This window comes from Sodiomyces alkalinus (assembly GCF_003711515.1).
Source record: "Sodiomyces alkalinus F11 unplaced genomic scaffold SODALscaffold_12, whole genome shotgun sequence".
In the NCBI taxonomy this organism is placed as follows: Eukaryota; Fungi; Ascomycota; class Sordariomycetes; order Glomerellales; family Plectosphaerellaceae; genus Sodiomyces; species Sodiomyces alkalinus.
The window spans coordinates 402,138-423,140 of NW_021167090.1; the positions used below are offsets into that span (position 1 = coordinate 402,138).

At 56.7% G+C, this 21,003-nt stretch overlaps 8 protein-coding genes across 8 annotated transcripts; 3 read left to right on the plus strand and 5 right to left on the minus strand.

Annotated features, from left to right (window-relative positions):
- Positions 1-910: 910 nt before the first annotated feature.
- SODALDRAFT_284565 (hypothetical protein) lies at positions 911-3,991 on the minus strand (the record flags this gene model as incomplete). Its single annotated transcript, XM_028608474.1, has 5 exons — positions 911-2,422; positions 2,480-2,992; positions 3,133-3,636; positions 3,698-3,752; positions 3,825-3,991. 5 exons carry the CDS (start codon positions 3,989-3,991, stop codon positions 911-913), a joined length of 2,751 nt encoding a protein of 916 aa, XP_028462765.1.
- A 1,253-nt stretch (positions 3,992-5,244) lies between these two features.
- SODALDRAFT_381929 (hypothetical protein) lies at positions 5,245-6,355 on the minus strand (the record flags this gene model as incomplete). The annotated part of the gene is made up of 7 exons (XM_028615200.1): positions 6,103-6,355; positions 5,956-6,044; positions 5,827-5,859; positions 5,706-5,743; positions 5,572-5,610; positions 5,414-5,483; positions 5,245-5,306 (listed from the first exon to the last, which is right to left on the minus strand). Exons 1-7 carry the CDS (start codon positions 6,192-6,194, stop codon positions 5,245-5,247), a joined length of 423 nt encoding a protein of 140 aa, XP_028462766.1. The 5' UTR covers positions 6,195-6,355.
- Positions 6,356-6,609: 254 nt separating this feature from the next.
- On the plus strand, positions 6,610-8,959 carry SODALDRAFT_329162 (WD40 repeat-like protein). The gene has a single exon (XM_028610863.1). It carries the CDS (start codon positions 6,950-6,952, stop codon positions 8,486-8,488), a length of 1,539 nt encoding a protein of 512 aa, XP_028462767.1. The 5' UTR covers positions 6,610-6,949; the 3' UTR covers positions 8,489-8,959.
- Positions 8,960-9,164: 205 nt separating this feature from the next.
- SODALDRAFT_321053 (2-oxoglutarate dehydrogenase E1) lies at positions 9,165-12,436 on the minus strand (the record flags this gene model as incomplete). The annotated part of the gene is made up of 2 exons (XM_028609589.1): positions 9,165-9,706; positions 9,838-12,436. 2 exons carry the CDS (start codon positions 12,434-12,436, stop codon positions 9,165-9,167), a joined length of 3,141 nt encoding a protein of 1,046 aa, XP_028462768.1.
- Positions 12,437-13,031: 595 nt separating this feature from the next.
- Positions 13,032-13,875, minus strand: SODALDRAFT_363658 (hypothetical protein; the record flags this gene model as incomplete). Its single annotated transcript, XM_028614576.1, has 4 exons — positions 13,032-13,260; positions 13,386-13,416; positions 13,546-13,604; positions 13,679-13,875. The coding sequence occupies 4 exons, from the start codon at positions 13,873-13,875 to the stop codon at positions 13,032-13,034; spliced, it is 516 nt and encodes a 171-aa protein (XP_028462769.1).
- Positions 13,876-13,986: 111 nt separating this feature from the next.
- On the plus strand, positions 13,987-16,875 carry SODALDRAFT_301515 (RNA polymerase II transcription factor B subunit 1). The gene is made up of 2 exons (XM_028608904.1): positions 13,987-14,532; positions 14,637-16,875. The coding sequence occupies exons 1-2, from the start codon at positions 14,391-14,393 to the stop codon at positions 16,484-16,486; spliced, it is 1,992 nt and encodes a 663-aa protein (XP_028462770.1). The 5' UTR covers positions 13,987-14,390; the 3' UTR covers positions 16,487-16,875.
- On the minus strand, positions 16,676-20,355 carry SODALDRAFT_329165 (spastin). The gene has a single exon (XM_028610864.1). It carries the CDS (start codon positions 20,283-20,285, stop codon positions 17,028-17,030), a length of 3,258 nt encoding a protein of 1,085 aa, XP_028462771.1. The 5' UTR covers positions 20,286-20,355; the 3' UTR covers positions 16,676-17,027.
- Positions 20,356-20,485: 130 nt separating this feature from the next.
- On the plus strand, positions 20,486-20,968 carry SODALDRAFT_363661 (hypothetical protein; the record flags this gene model as incomplete). The annotated part of the gene is made up of 1 exon (XM_028614577.1): positions 20,486-20,968. One exon carries the CDS (start codon positions 20,486-20,488, stop codon positions 20,966-20,968), a length of 483 nt encoding a protein of 160 aa, XP_028462772.1.
- Positions 20,969-21,003: the final 35 nt, after the last annotated feature.

A 21,003-nucleotide genomic window follows, 5' to 3' on the forward strand; every position in this document is an offset into this window, starting at 1 on the left:
CCAATGTGGCAGGATGGACTTAGAAGCTGGAGAAGGGCCAAGATCGGATCTGCAATGGATGAAAACGGAATAAGATCAGCCTAGACCTGTGCCGAAAGAGAGGGCGTTGAATGGGAGGAGTACGGAGTTATCCCCAAACCAACGCCAAAGCCAACTCCAACTATCGCGGACGAACTCGTACAGTACGCAAGACTCGAGACAAACCTAGAGCCTCGAAAGGGTAATATATAATGTGCATGAAGTTGATATGATCGGAAGGTACTGGTATGAAAGGAGAGAACATGACGCACGAAAACCTCGTAAACGAGGTGATGTGATGGGGAGATAATGGGGGAGAGTTCTGGATTGCAAGTATTCCAGTACCTTACTCCAGTACCTTACTCCAGTACCTACCTTACCTACCTTACCTTACTCCAGCAAGTTTCCAAGCAGTGAGACCGGATAAGACAGCACGGACCTTTAAGGTTCAAAGGCCCACTCTTTCTACGTCATTATCCGAATGCAGGAGTCTACACTTACGAGAAATTATTACCTAAGGTAGGGGAATTCCACTTTTCCGAGGGAAGGCACAGATGATTTAGATCACGTGATCCCGGGTTCGTCTTTCCCCTTTTGCCCTTCTGCTCCGACATCACATCACCACAATCTTCAGTCGTCACCAACCTTCGCCACGTACAACAATACACCAATATATACCAAGCTCTGTATTAAGAGCTCATAGCATTTTGATTGTACAATGCTCCAGGTCTGCGATTTCACACAACGTCCTTTTGCAATCTTACATTCATATATTTCCTCCCGGTAGGAACGAACACCCCGAGTCCACTGTCCATCCATTTCCACCCATTGCTGGAGGGGAAAAGAAATGTCAAGAATATCGAAAGACGACATCCAATGACGAACAACACATTTATCGACGATCGATACAGGCAGCGAAAAGCTCATCCACAAACGTCTTGGCCTCGGCGTCTGAGACTCCTAGTGCCTGCACATTCGACACCTGCGTCACCACCCCCGTATGGACCTTGTCCCTCATTGTACCGATCGTGGGTGACAGCTGGTTCATCTCGATGGCGGCCCCGCCGTCAGCCCCACCGTGACTCCCGGGTGCTGCGACTGACCCGCTGTCAACATGCGTGATCTCCCCGCCTGTTCCCTCGTCGTCGTCGCGGCTCTCTTTCCGAGTCAGCGTCCTTGTGAGCTCGCCCGATCCGGATGCCGATGGCGGCGGCGATGTCGTGTCCTCCTGTGCATCTTGAACCTCAACCCGGATCTCCTCCGAAACCATGATGCCTCCGCGATTCGTCACCATGGTTGCCGTCTCGTTTTGTGTATATCCTGGCGGCGTGTCAAAGGAGCTGCCCACTGAATGGGGCTCGCTTCCCCGCCGATTTGTCCACAGCTTCAACGTCGATCCTGTGTCATGCGAATTGCTGGCTGAAGACTCCCGACGGGTTGTTGGGATGGGGTTCCCATCTCCGTCCACGGGATAGGATAATCTCGACCTTTCGGAGCGGCGCAAACGAGTCGGAACGACCCGACGAAAGAGGACAGCTTCCCGTCCTTTCTTCTGTGCCCCAGGTTTCCCCTTCCCGGACCACGTGGATTGTAGTATGGGTGAGAAATCCCTGTGCACCGACTGGGCAAATGCCAATTGGTGATTTGTGCTGTTCCCCACAAACTGGCATGTCTTGAAGAAGCTCAGCGGCACAAATTCGCATCTTGAGTCCTCAAACTTGACATGGATTGGGACGACGAGACGGAAGACGATCATGTAGCTTGGCAACTGGCGTGAACTTTCACTGCCCTGGATGGGTGTCGGCACCGTCACTACGCTGGACACCAGCAGGGCATCGTTGAAGACAGGGTCATCGATCAGCCCACGCATCTCATTTAGTCCGTCCAACAACTGCAAAATGAAGGTGGCCTCCCGGTTTGTCGCCGCCTTGGTCTCTTCCGACCTCAAAGAGAGCATGGAGACAGACGTGCCGTCCAGCTGCTTCAGACTATCCTTCTGCCACTGTTCGACGCGTCTGAGAGGTAACCGCACGCTCGGAAGAAGGTTGCGGGCGCCCTTTCGCACCAGCACGTCGAAACCGTACCGGCCAACGCGAGCTTGGATGCCAAAAAGCCCGAGGTGCACTCCCGGTTCCAGGTATCTCGGTCCCTTCGCGTATGCGGCCATGTTTCGCAGCTTCGACTCGACGTCGCCGGACTTGATCTGCATACCGGAACCGATGATGCCGCTGACCTGTCGAAGTTCGGCGAATCGATAGCCCGCCGCCTCCAGGCGCTGAATGACCCTTTCATTATCCAGCTGGCGGACTAGGAACATCAGGGATCCCCGGCCTACTTCGTTCTGCTTCCGCCTCTGCTGCAGACCTTTCTCCGCGTGGTCGTCGGCCTCGCTCGCGTTCGCCTCCTGGGTCGTAATATTTGCGCGTTGGGCGTTTTCCGTGTTCTTCTGGGCTCGGCTCACGGGTCCTCTTGCGCCTCCTCCCGTTGGCAAGATCTCATCCCAGAGCACGCCAACCGAACTCAGTTGTTCCTTCAACTTGTCGGCGAGGCCGACGGCCGCGAGACAGAACAGCTCCCTCAGCACCGTGTCATACTGCGGAATGACCTCGCCCTCTTTGTCGATGAGCTGGACCTCCAAGTTGGAATCCCTGTCTCGGCCCGTCGTTGGCAAGCTTGCGAGGTGGCTCGCCATTCCACCCACAAACGGCGAGACGCTGGTCCAGTCTCGGGTGACTCGGAACATCCAGAGGAAGAGCGGGTGGGCCGTGCTAAATGTGTCGGTAGCGTCTCGCTCGACGAACATGTCCGTGATCTTCTCGGTGGGGAGCAAACCCTCGGGGTTCACGAGGATGCGGCCGTGCTGGTCGAAGACTGCCGCTGCCAGCACGACCTGCTGTGCCTTGCTCGCGTAACGTCGCATTACGCGGGCCGTATATATCGCTACGCCAGCCATTACTGAACAGGCGCATACTGACTACAATTTCCGCCCTTCTTGTCAGTGAACGTTGTCCACAATTCCCCCCTGTCTTTTGAACAAAATTTTTTTTTTGAAGAATGAAATGAAAATAAAAGGGGTCTGGAAGGTCAAGTCGTGAAAACCAGTACTCTGCTTACCAGGCAGATAACCACAATGACAGTGATATCTCTCGATAGCCCCGTCTCACGATTGAGACTCTTGAGTCGGTATTCGGTTCCCGTGGCGGCGCACCAATGCATACCGGACACGGCGCCGGCCAGCACAACGGAACAAGCGCCTCGTTTCCACCACGTGTTCGTCCAGGTTGCGCGAAAGACGAAGAACAGAGCCAGAGACACGATGCTGGCGGCCACGGCGATGATGGCCGAACCGAGGACATTGGACAGTCTGTAGATGCAGTCATAATTCGAGACGGAATATTCGCCCAGGTAGTGCATCCCGCAGATGGCGGCACCGGCGAGGACGCCACCTGCTGTGACTCGCCACCAAGAGACGATGTTGTTGATGCCAATGGCAAGGAAGGCCCCGAGCAACACCACGATGGGGACGAAGAAGGACACGGCTGTGAAGCTGCTGGAGTAGGCAATCTGCAATTGGCGTTCGCCGTTGGCTATGTGGATGGCGCGGTTACCGATGAAGTGCTACTGCGTGTCAGACGACGGCTATTCGGACTCCCTCTTCTGGGTGCACATTCCCACATACCATGCACCAGATAGCAATACCACCCATGGAAACGGCTGAAGTCACCAAGAGCAGACTTGATCGGGGTTAGCTCTGCATCCCAAGGCACGAAAGGAAGGATATAGTTGCGTCAAGTGAGCCGCCATACTGGTTGAATTTTCCCTTGTGCGAGGTTCGCCGGTTGAGGAGCTCGAGAGTGCAAGCGGCCCCGATGAAACTGACAAGATAACTCAGAGCTATGAACCCGGGGCTGAAAGAGCGAGGGACCACGAGGCCCTCATATCTCGAGAGGAGGTCGTCCGGAATTCCGGACATGATGGGCGAAGACGACGTGGTTGAGATGCGATGGCCCGGAACATCCGCGGTTCCCAACGACGTGGATGTTGATGAAAATCACGAGAGACAATGAACACCAAACAGACGAGATCCAGGGATGGGAAGGACGATCTTCTCCCAGCTCTCTTGGTTGTAGGAGGCACACGGGGCAACATATTACATGTACGAAGTAGAAGGGGGGTGGAGGGGGATCATAGGTTTAAGACATCGCATGGTAGGTGATACAACGATCGAGGTCCCCATGAGCGCCGCACAGAACCGTCTGAACTTCCATCGAGCTAAAGACGTCCAGCCAGGGGTCTCTCGACGGCCCTCCTGCAAGGGTCAACAACTACACAGCTTGGCTTCGGTCTTCAGTGTGTGTGTGGGAAAGGGGGGGGGGGGTTCCAAGAGCCCTGGTCAAGGCTCCCGGTACTGCTTGTCCTCGAGGGTTTCCGCTGGTGACTGCAGGAGGGCCTAGAATGGAGTCAACCTGTCGACCATGGTCAGAAAAGCATACCGGTAACTACCTTACTTCGTTCGTACATAGCGCCCTTATGATGGTGGGCCAGATCGCCGATAGCTTGGGCCTAAATTAGCCTCTAGTCGGCCACCACCCCTCCCCCAAGTCGATGCGGCTTAGTAGGTGCGTAGCGTAGGTTGTCGAAGCGAAGGACGACGGGGGCCCCTATGCGTAGGCTGGGCTTGCTGGATATGAATCACGTGACTGCCTCTGCTCTTCTTAGTTTCCTTTCCTTTTACTATCTATCTTGCGCGGATTAGAGCATGCGCTAGATTAATAATGCGGGCAATAGTCGACGGCGTGTCTCACAAGGAAGACTAGACAAGACTTTTCTTTTCTTTTTCTTCTTTTGCCGTTTCAATGGGGAGTCAAACGGGCAAAAACAAGGACTAACGACTCATGATGATGATATGTGGACAAAACAGAGGTGCAAAAAAAAAAAAAAAAAGAAGAAGAAGTCTGGGCTAGGCCGACCGATTAGTCCGCAGTGAGGGGACCCAGGGGCTTGACGATGATAACAAGGCTCTTTTGAAGCGTATGCCACCTACACGTGCTGATGGACCACGAACGCTTCCCGACTTCGGTTTCAGAACGAGAGGGTCTACTAAGTACGTTGTACAACGTACCTTTAGGGCGAACTTTCAAGCCTATAGTATGTACACTTACCTTACAAAGTACGCTATCAGCCGCTACTCCACTAGCCCTCTTGCGCCCTGACCCAGCATATCGGTTAAAGCTGTTCGCAGGCGGGGCAAAAGGCCAAAAGGGTGAACGTGACGGGGAGAGTGGGGTCTTCCAGAGTAAGGAACCAGGTAAAATGCAATACAACGTACACGTGTAGGTACGGAAGACGAAGGAAGGGGGACGGAAACAGCGGAAACACGATGTCGCTTATCAACCACCCCGGTCGGTCTTTTGGTATGGGATGGCGATCTGGGCGATGCGAACCAGGGGTCGGGCATCGCGGCGCTATGCAGACAGACGCCCGGTCGATGGGACATTATCGCTTTTCTCGGATCTCTGCGGCGCGCCATCGACAAGCCGGACAGGGGATCACCACGTTGCCGTTCGGATTCGAGGCTTTGAGGCTCTTCAACTGGGCGATAACTGGTGGGCCTGGGGATATATGTAATTACGAAGTACGTTGTAATCATGGTTTAGTAGGTTCAGAAAGCAAACGAACCCTCGAACCTTTCTCCAGGGGGGAACAGAAAAGAGTGTGATCAAGACTGGAAAAGATGTACCCAAGACATGTCGTTCCTATCTATAAGATCCCCTAGGCATTGCCGGCGTGCTTGCTAAAGGACGCCACCGAGGCCATAGAGCGCGGCTGGGATGAGAAACACTATCAACGGTGCAGCCGGTGGCATGAGGAGATGAGGTCAGTGGCCAAAAGGAACCGGGGTGGCCCCCCCCCCGCCATCTCGAAGCTGAAGTTCACGGGCTAGATAAAAGGTCCGAAAGGTCAGGGCAGACGACGGCGAGTACCGGTGAAGCAAGGGATTAGGCGTCGGGGGGACAGAAAGCTTTCTGTCCCCATGGCGGCGGATCATCGAGAAAAGCACATGAAGAAAAAGTAATAATGCACCTCGCGTGTGATGGGCAACTTGGCGTCCGATCCAGCTGGTCGATCAGGGGGTGCTTGGGGGAGGGGGATGATGTTTCCACGTCATAATACATATGGGCTCGTTTCTTTTTCGTTTTCTCCCCCGTCTTTGCTCTTTTTCATCGGCCCTACTATATGTACGTGTGACAGACAGTCGGCATCGATGGGCCAGATCCCGGAAAGATGGAAATAGAAATAATAATAAAAAAGTTGACGGGCGACTCTCGGTCTCGGGCCTTTGCGAGGAATTTGACAGGGGGAAAAAGAAAGAGAAAAGATTGATGGAGGAGTGATGCCGGTATGGTGTACTTCGTATTACTCGTGCCACGCCCCACTTACTAAGCTGGGTGAGTGCCAAACGAACCAAAATAAATGGGGCGTGGCACGAGTACTCCGTAGATGCGAGCAACCGTTACATGCCTTATCGCTTGGTTTCAGCCACCATCAAGCCACAGGTGGGGCCGTGGTCTTATCGTTATCACCCCACCTGCAACGACAACGGCACGACAATTGCTCGCGATCGATTTTCTTCCCCGCCATTGAATCACTAAAAACATGCTGCTCATCACCCATAGCTACATGTGATCACGCCCCAGTCCACCAGACAAGTGCAATCACTACGCCGAATACGTCGTTCCCTTGTTTCTGTGTTAATTCTTCTATCCAGTCTCTCACGGCATCACGGCACCCATTAACTGGCCAACTAGCCACCCCGCCGAGACATCCGGGATATCGGCCCCTCCATCCTACTTCTCCGGCTCCCAAACGACCCTCCGCTTTCTACCCCGGGCCTCTTAGTCATATCGCCTTACTTGTTTCCGACCTCGGTATGCCGTCCACCGATGCGACGCCTGTCCCGGCGGGCGACAACCCCCCGCTCCCTTTAGCCGTCCAGTTGACCGCTCTGCCCCCCTTTAAGCCGGACCTCTACGAACGAGCCTGGTCCTCGATACCTCACCCGACCCTCCCCCTCCTGGCCACCACCCACGGCAAGACCGTCACCGTATTCTCCCTCTCCACGCTCTCCGCCCATAGCACGCTGACCGGGGGTCACTCCCGCTCCGTCCGCTCCGCCTGTTGGAAGCCGAACCTGCCACCCCACCAGCTCTGCCTCGTCACCGCCAGCTTCGACGCCACTGCCGCCCTTTGGCGCTGGGACGGCGAGCTCCCCTTTGCCGCCGCCGCAGCTTCCTCCACCGATGGCCCCGCCGAACCCACCCTGGAAACCGAAGTGATTTCCCCCTCCGCCCGAGCATCACGCCCTTCTTCCTTCGACCCCGACCCCGACTCCGACACAGACCGAGCCGACGACACCAACAACAGCGGTGACGGCAGCAATAACAAAGACTGGGAGTTCACCCTCGTGCTCGAGGGCCACGACTCGGAGATCAAATCGGCCGTCTTCTCCCCCTCGGGCGCCCACCTCGCCACCTGCAGCCGCGACCAGTCCGTCTGGATCTGGGAAGACATCGGCGCCTCCGAGCACGACGACGAGTGGGAGACCGTCGCCGTCCTGACCGAGCACGAAGGCGACGTCAAATCCCTCGCCTGGTGCCCCGACGTCCCCGGCCGCTCCGTCCGCCGCGGCGTCTACGGCCCGGACGTCCTCGCCTCCGCCAGCTACGACTCCACCGTCCGCATCTGGCGCGAGGACGCCGACGGCGACTGGGTCTGCGTCGCCGTCCTGGAGGGCCACGAGGGGACTGTCTGGGGCGTGCAGTGGGAGCCCCGCCCAAGGTCCGACAGCCGTTTCCCGCGCCTCGTGACCTACTCTGCTGACGGCACCATACGGGTCTGGACCCTCCGCCAGGATGAGGATGACGAGGAGGAGGAGAAGGAGGAGAAGGAGGAGAACGAAGAGGACGGCGACGGGGAAGATGGTCGAGGGAACCGACGTGCCGCTGGAGCGGGACGAGCAGGGGCAGTCGGTGGTTTCGGATTCGGCCTGGGCGGCATCCCCAACACCATGCGCAGGTCCCTGCGGGAGGAATGGTACTGTTCCGCCATCCTCCCTGCCGCCCACACCAGGGACGTCTACTCGGTTACCTGGAGCGCCACCACCGGTCTCGTCGCCAGCACCGGCGGGGACGGCGTCATTGCCATCTACGGCGAGGATGACGGCGCCCAAGGGCCGGACGGGGATGGCGACGGCAAGGCCAAAAGTGAGCCTGGACCTGGCCAGTGGCGCGTCTTGACCACGATCAAGAACGCACACGGCCCTTATGAGGTCAACCACATCACCTGGTGTCGCCGATACGACCCGGGTGCGGAGCGCAAGGGAGAGGAGGAAATGTTGGTCACGACTGGAGACGAGGGCCTTGTTCGTCCCTGGCAGGTGACAATACCTACCACATCTACCCCTATATAGACTAAGGTAGACGAAGCTGTTCTTGGAAGATGCATTCGACATGATTACTACCAACACCACTTCCATCTTCCTCTAGAGAAAAGCATATAACATGTGGCTTATCTCAAAACCATGTCACTCACTCATAGGACATTGCGGGCAGTTCTAACAAACCAAAATTCAACATTGGCAATGGCTATACGGATAACACCTCTTTTTTACACTACACGAGCAGCTTTGTCCCAGCCAGGCACAGGATTCCGCCCCTTTCCTTTTTTTTTTCCTTCGCTTTTTTTTGGCCCCCGCCTCGGGTGAGTCTTCCCTATCCCATCATACCCTTTGGCAGGAACCAGAGGGGAATAGATATCAAGTCCCGTGGCTGATCCAAAGTTGCTCCTCCTGCCGTAAACCCCACGGCATAACTTCAGCACTGGGATAGAGAGACCAATGCGTCTATAAATGTTGTAGACAACCCTGGTTATTTTACCCCCCCCTTCCTGTCAGACGCAAACGGCCCGACGAAGAAAACAAAAACAAAAATAAGACAATACCGGATTATATGCGCCCGCAGTCGCGTCCCCTTGCATGTTGGTTTTTTCTCTCCCGCTTCTTTCAAATGCTGCCACTTGTCACAGTTTCTCTTTTCAGACCGTGCCATTTCCATTGACCGATGCGAAAAAGCCCAAGTCTTTCTTTCTTACTGGCCCTTCAGCTTGTCCTGCTTGACGCTAAAGGCCATGTCCAGGAACTCCTGCTCCTCCCTCGTATGTAGACCCTTGTTACCGGCGGCGACGGAAGCGCTTGGGTTGCGGCCGGCGTACATGACGTGCTTGCGATCATGGTGTTCGGTATGGTTGAGAATGGTCTCGATACGGGGCTGGGCAAAGCTCCAAGCACCGGCGTTGAGGGGCTCCTCCTGGCACCAGACGACGGTCTCCGCGTTGGGGTACATGTCGAGGTTCTCCCTTAGCTGCTGCCAGGGGAAGGGATTCAGCTGCTCAATGCGGGTGATGGCGACATCGTCGATCTTGTGCTGGGCGCGGTGCTTGTGGAGCGCGGCCCAGACCTGGCCAGAGCAGAGAATGACGCGCTTGATCTCCTCGGGGGCCTTGATAGCGCCCGTCTTGTGTTCGGGGTCGGCAATGATCCACTGGAACGCCGACTCGCCGACGAATTCTTCGACGTCAGAACGGGCAAGAGGATGGCGAAGGAGAGCCTTGGAGAAGATGATGATAAGAGCTGGAGTACGTGTTAGCATGTCCCTTTTTTCTCTCTGCCTTTTTTTTGCTTCTTTCTTCTGGTTTTCCTTTTTTCCTTTTTCCTTTTTTTTTTTTTTTTTTTTTTTTTGTGAGGAGGGAAGTGAAACTTACGCTTGCGGAACTGCCTGTGCATCTGTCGGCGCAGGACGTGGAACAAATTGGAGGGAGTGGTCATGTGTACGATCTGCATGTTACAATCTTGATGCTGGCGTTCAAGCTTCTCCGGGGACGGGAAGATGCGCGGGTCTTCGTTGCATAGCTGCAGGAAGCGTTCGAGGCGGGCCGACGAGTGCTCGGGACCCTGGCCATCGTATCCGTGGGGCAGGGACATGACGAGGCCTGTCCTCTGCATCCACTTGACCTCGCCCGAGGCGATGAACTGGTCGATGATGCACTGCGCGTTGTTGGCGAAGTCGCCGAACTGCGCCTCCCACATGACCAGGGCGTTCGGAGAGGTCAACGAGTAGCCGTACTCGAAGCCGAGGGCGCCAAACTCGCTGAGCGAAGAATTGGAAATGACAAACTTGCCCTGCTTCTCGCTAATGTGCTGGAGGGGCGTGTAGGTGTCTTCGGTCTCTTGGTCATGGAAGACGGCGTGACGCTGCGAGAAGGTACCACGCTCGACGTCCTGGCCGGATACACGGACATGGCTTCCTTCGCGGACGAGAGTGCCGAAAGCGAGGGCCTCGGCCGTGGGGAAATCGATGTTCTTGCCCTCGATGACGGACTTGCTGCGGTTGGCCAGAATCCTCTTGAGGTTGCGGTGGACGTTGAAGCCCTCGGGGGCGCTGCCGATAATCTCGCCCACGTTCTGGAGGACATCGCGGTCGACGCTGGTGGGGTTATGCGGCAGGACCTCGGTAGCGAGCTCCTTGGGCGACTTGAAGCCGTTCCAGGCTGAAGTGGTCCACTCCTTCGAGGTGGGCTGGTACTCCTTCGACTTGGCGAAGCTGTCCTCGAGCATGCCCCAAACCCACTTCTTGTGCTCGTCGATGTCTTCCTGGGTGAAGGTGCCGTCCTCGAGCAGCTTATCGACGTAGGTGGCGATCTGCGACTTATGCGACTGGATGCGCTTGTACATCAGGGGCTGGGTGAAGGACGGCTGGTCGGTCTCGTTGTGGCCGTACTTGCGGTAGCAGACCAGGTCAATGATGACGTCCTGCTTGTATTCAGCACGCCAGTCGGCCGCCATCTGGCACACGAAGTTAACGGCCTCGACGTCGTCGGCGTTGACGTGGAATACGGGGGCATCGATGGCCTTGGCGATGTCGGTACAGTAGGCGGTGGAACGGGCGAAGCGGGGATCGGTGGTGAAGCCGATCTGGTTGTTCACGACGAGGTGGATGGTGCCGCCCGTGGAGAAGGCAGGCAGGGAGTGGAAGCCGAGACACTCGTAGACGACACCCTGCGCGGCAAAGGCGGCGTCACCGTGGAGGAGCACGCCCATAGCGGTCTCATGCTTATCCTCGTCCTGGTTGTAGTGCTGGATAGCGCGGGTCTTGCCCAGAACGACGGGGTCTTCGGCCTCGAGATGGGAGGGGTTGGCGACAAGGGAGAGCTGGACGCGCTTGCCCGAGGGGGTGGGCCGCTCGAAGTTCATGCCGAGATGGTACTTGACGTCACCCGAACCCTCCTCCTCAGCGCCGGCCGTACCGGCGAATTCACTAAATATGGATTCGTTGGGTTTCCGAACGACGTTGCTCAGGACGTTGAGGCGACCACGGTGAGGCATACCGATGACAATGTCCTTCACGCCATAGTCCACGCTGCGGTCGATGAGGGCCTTCATGCCGGGCACGAGGGACTCGCAACCTTCGAGGCCGAATCGCTTGTCGTTGGGATACTTGGTAGCCAAGAAGGACTCGAAGCTCGAGCTCCAGATGAGGCGGTCAAGGATGCGGCGCTTTTCGTCGATACTATATTGAAAAGGGCGGGGCACCTCGAGGCGTTCCCTCAGCCAGTCACACTTCTCACGGTCGGGGATGTGAATGAATTCGACGCCCCAGGAGCCGCAGTAGATACGCTCGCAGGCGTCAATGATCTCGCGGAGAGTCATCTTATCCCGGCCTTCTGTCTTGAAACGGGGCAGGATGCCAGGGCCGAGGGAATATTCGGTGTCGAGGTCCTTTTCGGCAAACCCATAGTGTTCCAAAGTCAGCTCCTTAGGCTTGATGTTACCAAAGCCCTTATTCTCGTTGGTGCGGATGCCCAGGGGATCGATCTTGGCCTTGTGGTGGCCACGAGCCTGGTAGGCGCGGACGAGAAGCTGGACCTTCAGGTGTTTGGCAACTTCCGAGTCTTCCGCGCCACCGGGACCATGGGACAGACGGGGGACGCCAAGGGTGGCATTGGGAACGAGGGGAGGAGGAGGGGTGAAAGCCTGCTCTATGGGCATCTCGCCTGACTCCATATTGCGGAAGTAGACCTGCCACGAGATGTGGACGCTGTCGGGATCCCGTTTCCACTGCATGTACATCTCGTCTATGTAGTTTGCGGTATTCCCTGATAGGAAGTTATCGTTGGGACTCGGGGCGTTGTCGGTGGCATTGGCATAATGCCTCTTTGTCGTCACGGCGAGGGGACGGCGAGCTGCGGCAAGCGACCTCGGAGTGGCACGGCGCGATGACGAGGTAATGGTCGCGAAGCGGCATGACGAAGAGGAAGCTGAGCACCGGGAGCTCTGGAGCGCCCGGGAGCTTGCTTTCCTCATGGTGTTGCGCAACATGATGGGCCGCGATCTTCCTCGGAGGCGAAGTCCCAAGAAAGGAAACAAAATAGAAGGGATAACAGGAGAGGATGAGAGAGGTAAAAAGACTTGGCTCAAGTCAGGGAAGACATAGAATGCAGAACCAAGAAAAGAAGAAAAAAAAGAGGGAGGTCGGTGGTCCCTTTGCACGGAGTTGGTCGAAAGGGGGAGAGGGACGGGCGACAGAGTCGTTGTTGATGCCCTCGAAAATTACGCTTAAATTCGATGATGGGTTGAGAATATGAGGGGGAAAAGAAAACAAGGAAAGGAAATCCTGTACAGGTTTCGCTGTAGGTTTGGTAGGTTGGTGGGAGGTTTTTTTGTTGGGTAGTGGGAAAACGAAGAGGAAGAGGCGAAATCCCGGAGTTGTAGCCGTAGTTGCAGCCATAGCAATGTAGCGACTCGAAGATGACTGTCCCGTTTGTCCCGTTGTGTCTAGCGTGTCGACTACGTAAGTTACGGGTACTGCCATCCCCAGACACTGATGCATGTAACAGGGTGTTCCGACGACTTTTGTCACGTAATTACCTTACCTTAGTAACAAGGACGTTAAGAAAAATTAGCTCCTCCTCCCCCCCTTGCCGGTTGTTGCCGCCTTCCAGCCAGTCAGGAGCATTCCCCTTCGTACCTTCTCGGTAAACTTGGATGCTGTCAGCGGGCCAGCGGGAGTCCAGACAGCCGGCCAACCAGTCAAGAAGGACCCCGATAGACCAAGCCAACTAAAACGAGGAGCGTTGAATGCGTAGCCCCACACTGTGTGCCTGGCCTCAATTACCGCTTTGACGAACCTGAGGAAATTCGTGTTTTCAGTGGGCATGGACGCAAGAGTTAGTCATCCCACCCCCTAAGTAAGGTAGGTATGTAGGTACCTTACCCAGACAGCCCGCAGTGGTGACATCAACGTCCTAGAAACTCAAAGACAAAGTCTGGACGGCCATTGCTCGCTGAAATTCCCAGAATTCTGAATTAAAACCTTAAAACAGTAAATTGGTCGAAGCGAGCGACTTGTTCTCTCATTCTCGCATTGATTTACGCAATCTTACATGATTGTAGGTTCTAAATAGGTTTCCAACTGGGTTGAACAGGCGGCCCTTGCCTCGAATGCCTGACTTCGTATGCCAAGGCCAGGAGCCTTGTCCGAGAGTGGTGGTCATACAGTGTATAGACACAGTGTTTGGGCACTGGTCGGCCAATACAGCTCGTGACTTCAGGTCTTGTGACGGAAACTGGCGGGTCAAGAGGTACCTCGTGCTACGTCGTACCGATGTACCGACTGTTCGTACCAAGTTCAATTCATGCACCAAGCTGACATCTACGTGTACTTGGCAAGGAAGGAGAACCCGAACCTGGAACCTGGAGCTTGGAGATGAAAATACCAGCCACAGGTGGCTGGAGCTATCCATCGCAATCACGTATCACGCCACACTTGACAAAAAAAAACGGCTGTGAACCAATCTAACATAAGGTAGGGTATCTATCTCACTTTAATAAAGCTCAGAGCTTCCTTCCTTTGTCTTTTCGACATCCACCTCATCTACAGATTAGACAGGACAGGAAGACTCATCAATTATCCTTCAACGAAAGCATTTTTTTCCCCTCATGACCAAGAGCTCTCGGATAATCTACCTTCTCTTCTTATTTAACGTCCCAGCTCGGCCCCTCCTACTGAGTAGACGAACGCCCGGTCGGCTGCCCGCCTTGACCTCACGTGCCCTCTTCAGGCAGTTGACGATTAACGAGGACAGAGAAACCCCGTGATATCACGGTTTCTCGGAATTATCATTGCCTAAAGAAACAATACTTCATGGTGTATACACTTCAGTAGTCATTTCAGTGAACAGCTAGGGTCTCAAGCGAGTGGGCATTCCCAAGCTGGGCCGACGGTGGGGGAAAGGGGTCGGTATTCTTGTGCAGCAACATGGCTACTCCATCCGGCCGGGCGGCCTACAAGAAGAAGGATGGCGTCCTGGCCGTATCACCCGACCAGAACTTCATCACCTGGACCCCCTGGCCAGCTACAGGGGCGCCCACCGTCTCCCTGTCTCTTGCCAACGTTGCTAGTAAGTCGAATTCCCGTCCGGGCTGACCTACGGCCCAGCCTGTATATCATCGTATGTCATGGCCATGCTGAGTTGCTCTTCTCCCAACCCTCCCCCCCATCCAGATCTTCAGCAGACCCCCGATACTGCGCCAAAGGTCATGCTTAAAATCATCGAGAAACACCCAAACGCAACAGACCAGGCGTCATATCTATTTCACTTCACCTCTCCAGATGCTCGAGCCGAGGCGAATTCCATAAAGGAGGTCCTCTCTAGGCTCCTGCAGGAGATACGGGCCAACGATCCCAATGTGCCCAAGCCAACGTCCTCCGCCGCCTCCGCCTCCGGCACAGGGACGCCAAATGCCGCCGTGAATGGAGGAAGCGCCTCGGCATCGATGGCTTTCGCTGGCTCCGTCAACTCGAAGCCGGCCATGGCTCGATGGTTCGACGATGACCAGCTACGCTCGGACATTGAGCTCCAGCAGTCCCTGCTGAAGAGCGACCGCAGCCTGAACCAGACCTATATGGATGCTCGTGCCACGAAGCCAGAGTCGATATCGGATGCCGCTTTCAACTCCCAGTTCTGGTCCACACGTATCAACTTGCTGCGTGCCCATGCCATTGAAACGCACCAGAGGAAAGGCGCTTACAACGTCTTGTCGACCATTAAGCCACGAACCGAAGGGGAAGAGCTCAAGCTGAGCATCAGTGTGGAACAGGTCCAGTTGATCTTCAACCAGCACCCTCTTGTCAAACGCCTGTACAACGAGAACGTTCCCAAAATATCCGAGGCCGAGTTCTGGTCGCGGTTCTTCTTGAGTAAACTTTCCAGGACTCTGAGAGGCGATAAGGTGCAGGATGAGAAAAAGGAAGGCATTGTACGTGATCCGCTGTTTGATAACCACGACCAGAGCGAGAACACGCAGGAGTTCCAGAGCGGATTCATGGCTCGGAGCGTGCCGCATATCATCGACGTAGAGGCCAATGAGGAGAACGAGGGCGGTTTCCGGTCCGGAAATCGAAAAGACGTCGAAATGCGGCCGAGAAAGAACATCCTCATCGTGAAGACGCTCAACACCCTGAGTGAGAAGATCATGGCCAACGTGGCGCCGGTCGATGGGGATAGGGAAGCGGACGGGCCAGACGGTGCAGACGACTCGACCATCAATGAGCTGATGCTGCGTGACTTGCGTGGTGATGCCGAAGAGCAACGCATTATTCTCAACGTCAAAGAACAGAACCGCTTTTTCTCGAAACAGGAGGAGAAACAGTCGGCCAACGTCCAGATCTTCGCCACCCAGGTGCCGGCAGACGTGATAGCCTCCGTCCGTCGCGATGCGGAGCTCCTCGAGGCGGACGAGACAGGCGGCCTCGACCTCCACGCCAGCCTCGGGATCGACGAAGAGAGCGACAGCGATGAAGGAGAGGGGACGCTGAAGACACCCCACGTCGGGTCGCGAGCTGCGCGGCGGGCCGCTGAAGAGGACATCATGACGGGCGTCAAGCGGCGCCGTATGGAGAAGTACGGAAGTGGCTCGGACGCGTCCCGGCTCATGGGACTTTCCCAGGACATCGCGGGCCGCTGCCAGCTCACCCACGCGACGACGGTCGAGTTCCTGCACCAGTTTTGGACCGCCTTCCTCTCCGGGAACCCGGACCGCGCCGCCGAGCTGCAGTATCTCGTGGAATCCCTCAAGCGGTCCGAAGCCCGTATCGACGCCGTCGCGGCCGAGGCGGAAAAGGCCCGCGACGCCTTCATCGAGACGAAGAGGCAGGAGGCCAAGGCTTACTTCGACAAGACGGGCGTACGAGATAAGAGGTGGCTTGCCAAGAATGTCGATAAGCACGTCAGGGGTGGCCGCAAGGCCGTCATGCAGATGATGCAGCCTATACTCGACTCTTTGAGCAAGGCGCAGGCCGATTATCAGAAGGCATTGGCTGCCGAAGGCATCCAGCTCTCGACAGAAAGCTAGATAGATGCCGGTTGGAACAGGACACGGGGACGCTTTTTCACACATTGACATGCGAATGTCCACTGACAGCGGAAAATAACAGCAAAATGATTCCCATCCCCCCGGCCAGGACTTTCAAGGCCGGCGGAGAGCGCAAAAAAAGGCGGAGGGAGGCGCGCTTTAAAACGCCGGCCAACCTCGACTGTACTTCATGTATAATTGTATTAGGGACGGTGATATATCACGCAGACCGACTCGAGGTAGACGCTGAATAGACAAATCAAGGGTCTTGACGAGTTGGAGAGAGAACAACTATCTACTGGATGCTCCTTGTCCAAAAGGCGGACGGACCCCTTGCATATCCAACTACCCAGTCCAATGCAGAACATAATTAGAAAACCAGACGCCTCTTCTTATTTCTGACCCTACGTCCCCAGACGACGCATCCATCATACTACTACTAGTGTTACAGAAGAACATGGAACATGATACACTCTTTTTTTGTGTCTAAGTCTGTACGCTTTGACACCAGCCACGTCTAACGGCCGACGTATCCGTCTCACTACGCTGTCGCTGGAATGGGATGTCGGACCCGCGCATCTTCCGCATCCTTGGAGGCAGGGACGACACCGAAGCCCATAGCCCTCGGCTTCCGTCTCCGACTCCGGTGATCGCCGTACTTCTGATCGAACTGTCGAATCGCCTTGAGGCTGTCCATATCCTCGCTAATGCTCGCGGCAATCTCGTTGGAGGCGCGGTCAAAGTGGCGCTTCGACAGCGTGCGGCGCTCGGGGTAGACGTAAGGCGCCGGGCCGGTGTGGCGCGTGGCCTCCTCGAGCTCCTCCTGGACGGCAGCCATGGCGGCGGCGACGCACAGGTTCTTGAGGTCGGAGCCGGAGTAGAGGACGCAGCGGCGGGCGATGTCCTCCACGTCGACGGACGGGTCGAGGCGCTCGTCCTTGAGGAGGATGCGGAGGATGGCGGCGCGGTCGGTCTGCAGGGGGAGGTCGACGAGGATCTTGCGCGGCAGGCGGCGGAGGACGGCGTCGTCGAGGTCGAAGGGGCGGTTGGTGGCGACCATGATGAAGGCCTTGGCGTCGTTGAGGCCGTCCCACTCGCGGAGGAACTGGTTGATGGTCTCGCGGTGGGAAGGGCGGGAGCGCGACTGGCCCCCGCGGGCGGCGAAGAGGGCGTCGGCCTCGTCGATGAAGATGACGAGCGGGCTGAGCTTCTTGGCCAGCGAGAAGAGGGCGCGGACGTTCTTCTCGCTCTGGCCGACGTACATGTCGTTGATGCTCGCGCCGCTGACTTCCAGCATGCTGGCGCCGCTCTCCTTGGCCACCGCCTTGGCGAGCAGCGTCTTGCCCGTGCCGGGCGGGCCGTAGAGCAGACACCCCGGTATCCTGTCGGTGGCGAGGACGCCGTAGGCAAAGGCCTCGGGCCGTACGAGGGAGAGCGACGTCAGCAGCTTCAGGGCGGATATGGTCTCGGCAGGCGCGTGAACGTCCGCGAAGGTGGTGCGGATCTCGTTGGCGTCGACGAGGCCGGCCAGGAGCTTCTTCTCAAACTCGTTGTACTTCCCGTTGGCTTGGCCGCGGTCGGTTTCAGGTTTGGGCTTTTGCTTGGTGGAGGATTGCGGGCTCGCGCCGCCGCTGGCCGCCGAGTCGTTGTCGGGTTCAAAGGCGGAGTGTGGGGATGGCGCGAGAGGGCCTCTTGACTTGACAACGTCGAGGAAGCCCTGGAAACGGCCGGCTTGTGAGCGTTTGTCGAGGTGATGGCCATGGTAGAGACGGGCGAAATGATAGACGTCAGGACAGGGGAGGACTGATGAGGAGAGACCGAGAGGTAAGGCGGTGATGTCTAAACCGGCATCTTCGATTGCCTCTATTAGTTCGGGGACGATTTCGGACTTTTCCAGAAAGCCGGAGAAGCAGTTCGGTGCAGAGCCGAGGGGCAAGGACAGGGCCCTTGACATGAACTGGATGTTTCGGAGATTCTCTTGTAGGTAGTCGAGAGCCTCTCGACGCTCCTTCTTCACTTCCCAGTCGGGTATGCGTTGGGAGTAAAGTGGAAAGTGGAACAGATACTCCTCGGCGGAAACCTCTCCCAGAGTGGACGAGTACTGCTCGGATGGATCCTCATTTGTGGACGAGCCGACGAGGACGATCTTCTTGCCGTCCCGCCACAGCGCGTCGACGATGCTGCGCAGCCTGCCGAGAAGGACCGCACCTTCCAGGGTCATGCTGAGCTCGACGAAGTTGTCGACGTGGACGATCAACGGCCTGTTGGGATCCGATGACTTGCTCGTGGCGGCCTGGATCATCTCTTCCAGGGCCGCGTTGATCTTCAGATTCTCCCATCGGTCCACAGAAGGGAGCACGTAGTCTTTAGCGCCCTCCTTGATCTTCTGCAGCTCCTCTTCGAAGGGACTCTTGTACGACGAGCCAGAAGCGTGCTGGCGGATGTTCACCCACGCAGCCTCGATGTCCCCCGACATGTCTTCGTCGCTCGAAAAGGAGGTTTCCGGTCCCTTGGCGAGCCTCCCGTTCATCTCCGCAGCCCGGTAGGCAAGCATAGCCATGGAGCCACGCGAGTGGGCGGTATCCTGACCCAGGTAGCTCCCCACGACCGTGGCAAAATCCTGCGCATCCAGCTGGACCAGGTCCGCCTCTACATGGGCTGCGATGCGTTGGAACAGCCTCCGGGTCGGGTACGTGCCGGAGTAGTTGGGAATATGAACCACGAGCAGTGGCCGCTTGAGGTCTCGGCGCAGAGCTCCGGGTCCAGAGGGCAAGGCGAAATCGGCGCGTAGAGCGGTGACCAATTCTCCGAGGAGCTTCGGATCGTATATTCTCGACCCGTGGTCTTCCAGGGTGAGGGTGTGCTCTCCGGTCACGGTTGGTTCAGGGGATCCCGATCCTCCTTCGGCGGCGGCGGCGGCGTCGGCGTTACCGTGGCGATCGGCTTGCAGGATATGGCCTTGTATTCTTTCTCGTAAGAAGGAGTCGTCTCCCCCGACACCCGCCCTCTTGTCTCTTGAAGTGACCGTCGTCCTGCGCGCATCGGTCTTGCGGTTCGGGTCCAAGATGGCGGACACTATGGCCGATTCGGACTTGGCGGCCAGAAATGCGATGGAGAGCTCTTTCGGGACATCGGACTCTTCGAAGGGTTGCGAGAAGACGGGTGACCACATATCGCGGAGGCACAAATCCATCCACCGAGCCGCTTCTCCCAAAAGGGCGCACCGTCTCGTGACTGTTTCGAGATCCTCAACGCTCCCTTGACTCAGCTCTTGGAGTACCCGCCGCAAGTCCTCCTCCTTGTTCCACGAAGCCTGGTCGAACACCACCTCCATATCGTGCCAGAGCCAGTCGTGCCATTGGGCCCCCACATAGCCACGGTGCCATATGGGATCGCTTGCGAGAATATTCTGTCGTGTTGAAGGATCGAGAGCATAGATGTTGTTGTCCAGGAAGGTGTGGGGAAGCTTCACCGGGGGGAGGTCGTCGGAGGTTCTCGACCGAACGGGGCGCTGTCGGAAGGGTGAGCCGGTAGACGTTTTAACTCGCCTTATTGGCAGTTCCGGTAGAGCCTCCCCCTGGCGGTCATCCCGATGGGTGTTGCGGGCGTCATGCTCTTCACCCTGCGACTTGCTCTGCGGTTTCCCACCGTCGGGGGACGGGGGGGCGGAGGTGTCGGCATCGGGACTTTTGCGTAGCCGGCGCGTCGCATGGAAACTTCGGCGACATGAGGTCGGGAGTCTACAAACCAGAGCTGCCGCCGACGAGGTCGAGAGGGCGCGAGGCCCTGCAGCATTCATTGCCGGGGAATTTCAGGGCCGATTGGCCACAGGTTCTGCTTGAAGAGTAGTGTGTACTACTGCTTTTCCGTCTGGACGACGGAAGGACGAGGCGACTTTCAAAAGAATGTTCTCCTTCTTGGGTGGTGTATCCCGGCAGAACCCGGGTTAATGCTGACAAAGCTAAGGTAGGTACGGAAGACGGAAAAGCACATTCTCCGATGGTGGCGCAGCAAAGTGGCTGGTTCTACCACCGTCTTTGCCTTGGCGCAACCCCTGAACCGCATTCCCATCGCGACTATCCCCCTTTTAAGCCAGTCGATTACCATGGTTCACTCATGTGGGAGGACAACCATTCCATCTCCGCTGGGCCAGAGCCGCATGGCGGAGAATACACATGCTACTCCGGCTTCCTCTCCTGTCTCAATACGTACCCGTCGGGTTCGAACCATGCGCTGGAGACCGGCTACGTTCTCCTTGAATATATCCAACCCAAAGTCGGTAGGATGCTGTCGATGACCTGGAAGAAGTACCGTAACCATCCTGAACGGCGACGTAGCCTCTTTAGAGGACTCTCCCGCCTAATCCTTACACTCGCGCGTATCCCTCAGCCTCGGATCGGCTCCTGGCAATTCCACAACAATGGCACAGTTACTCGTATCGAGCCCTACGTCTGGGATGTCCTGAACAGTCTTGATGCATGAAGGCTTGTTATTGTTATTGTTGTTGTTGGTGGTGG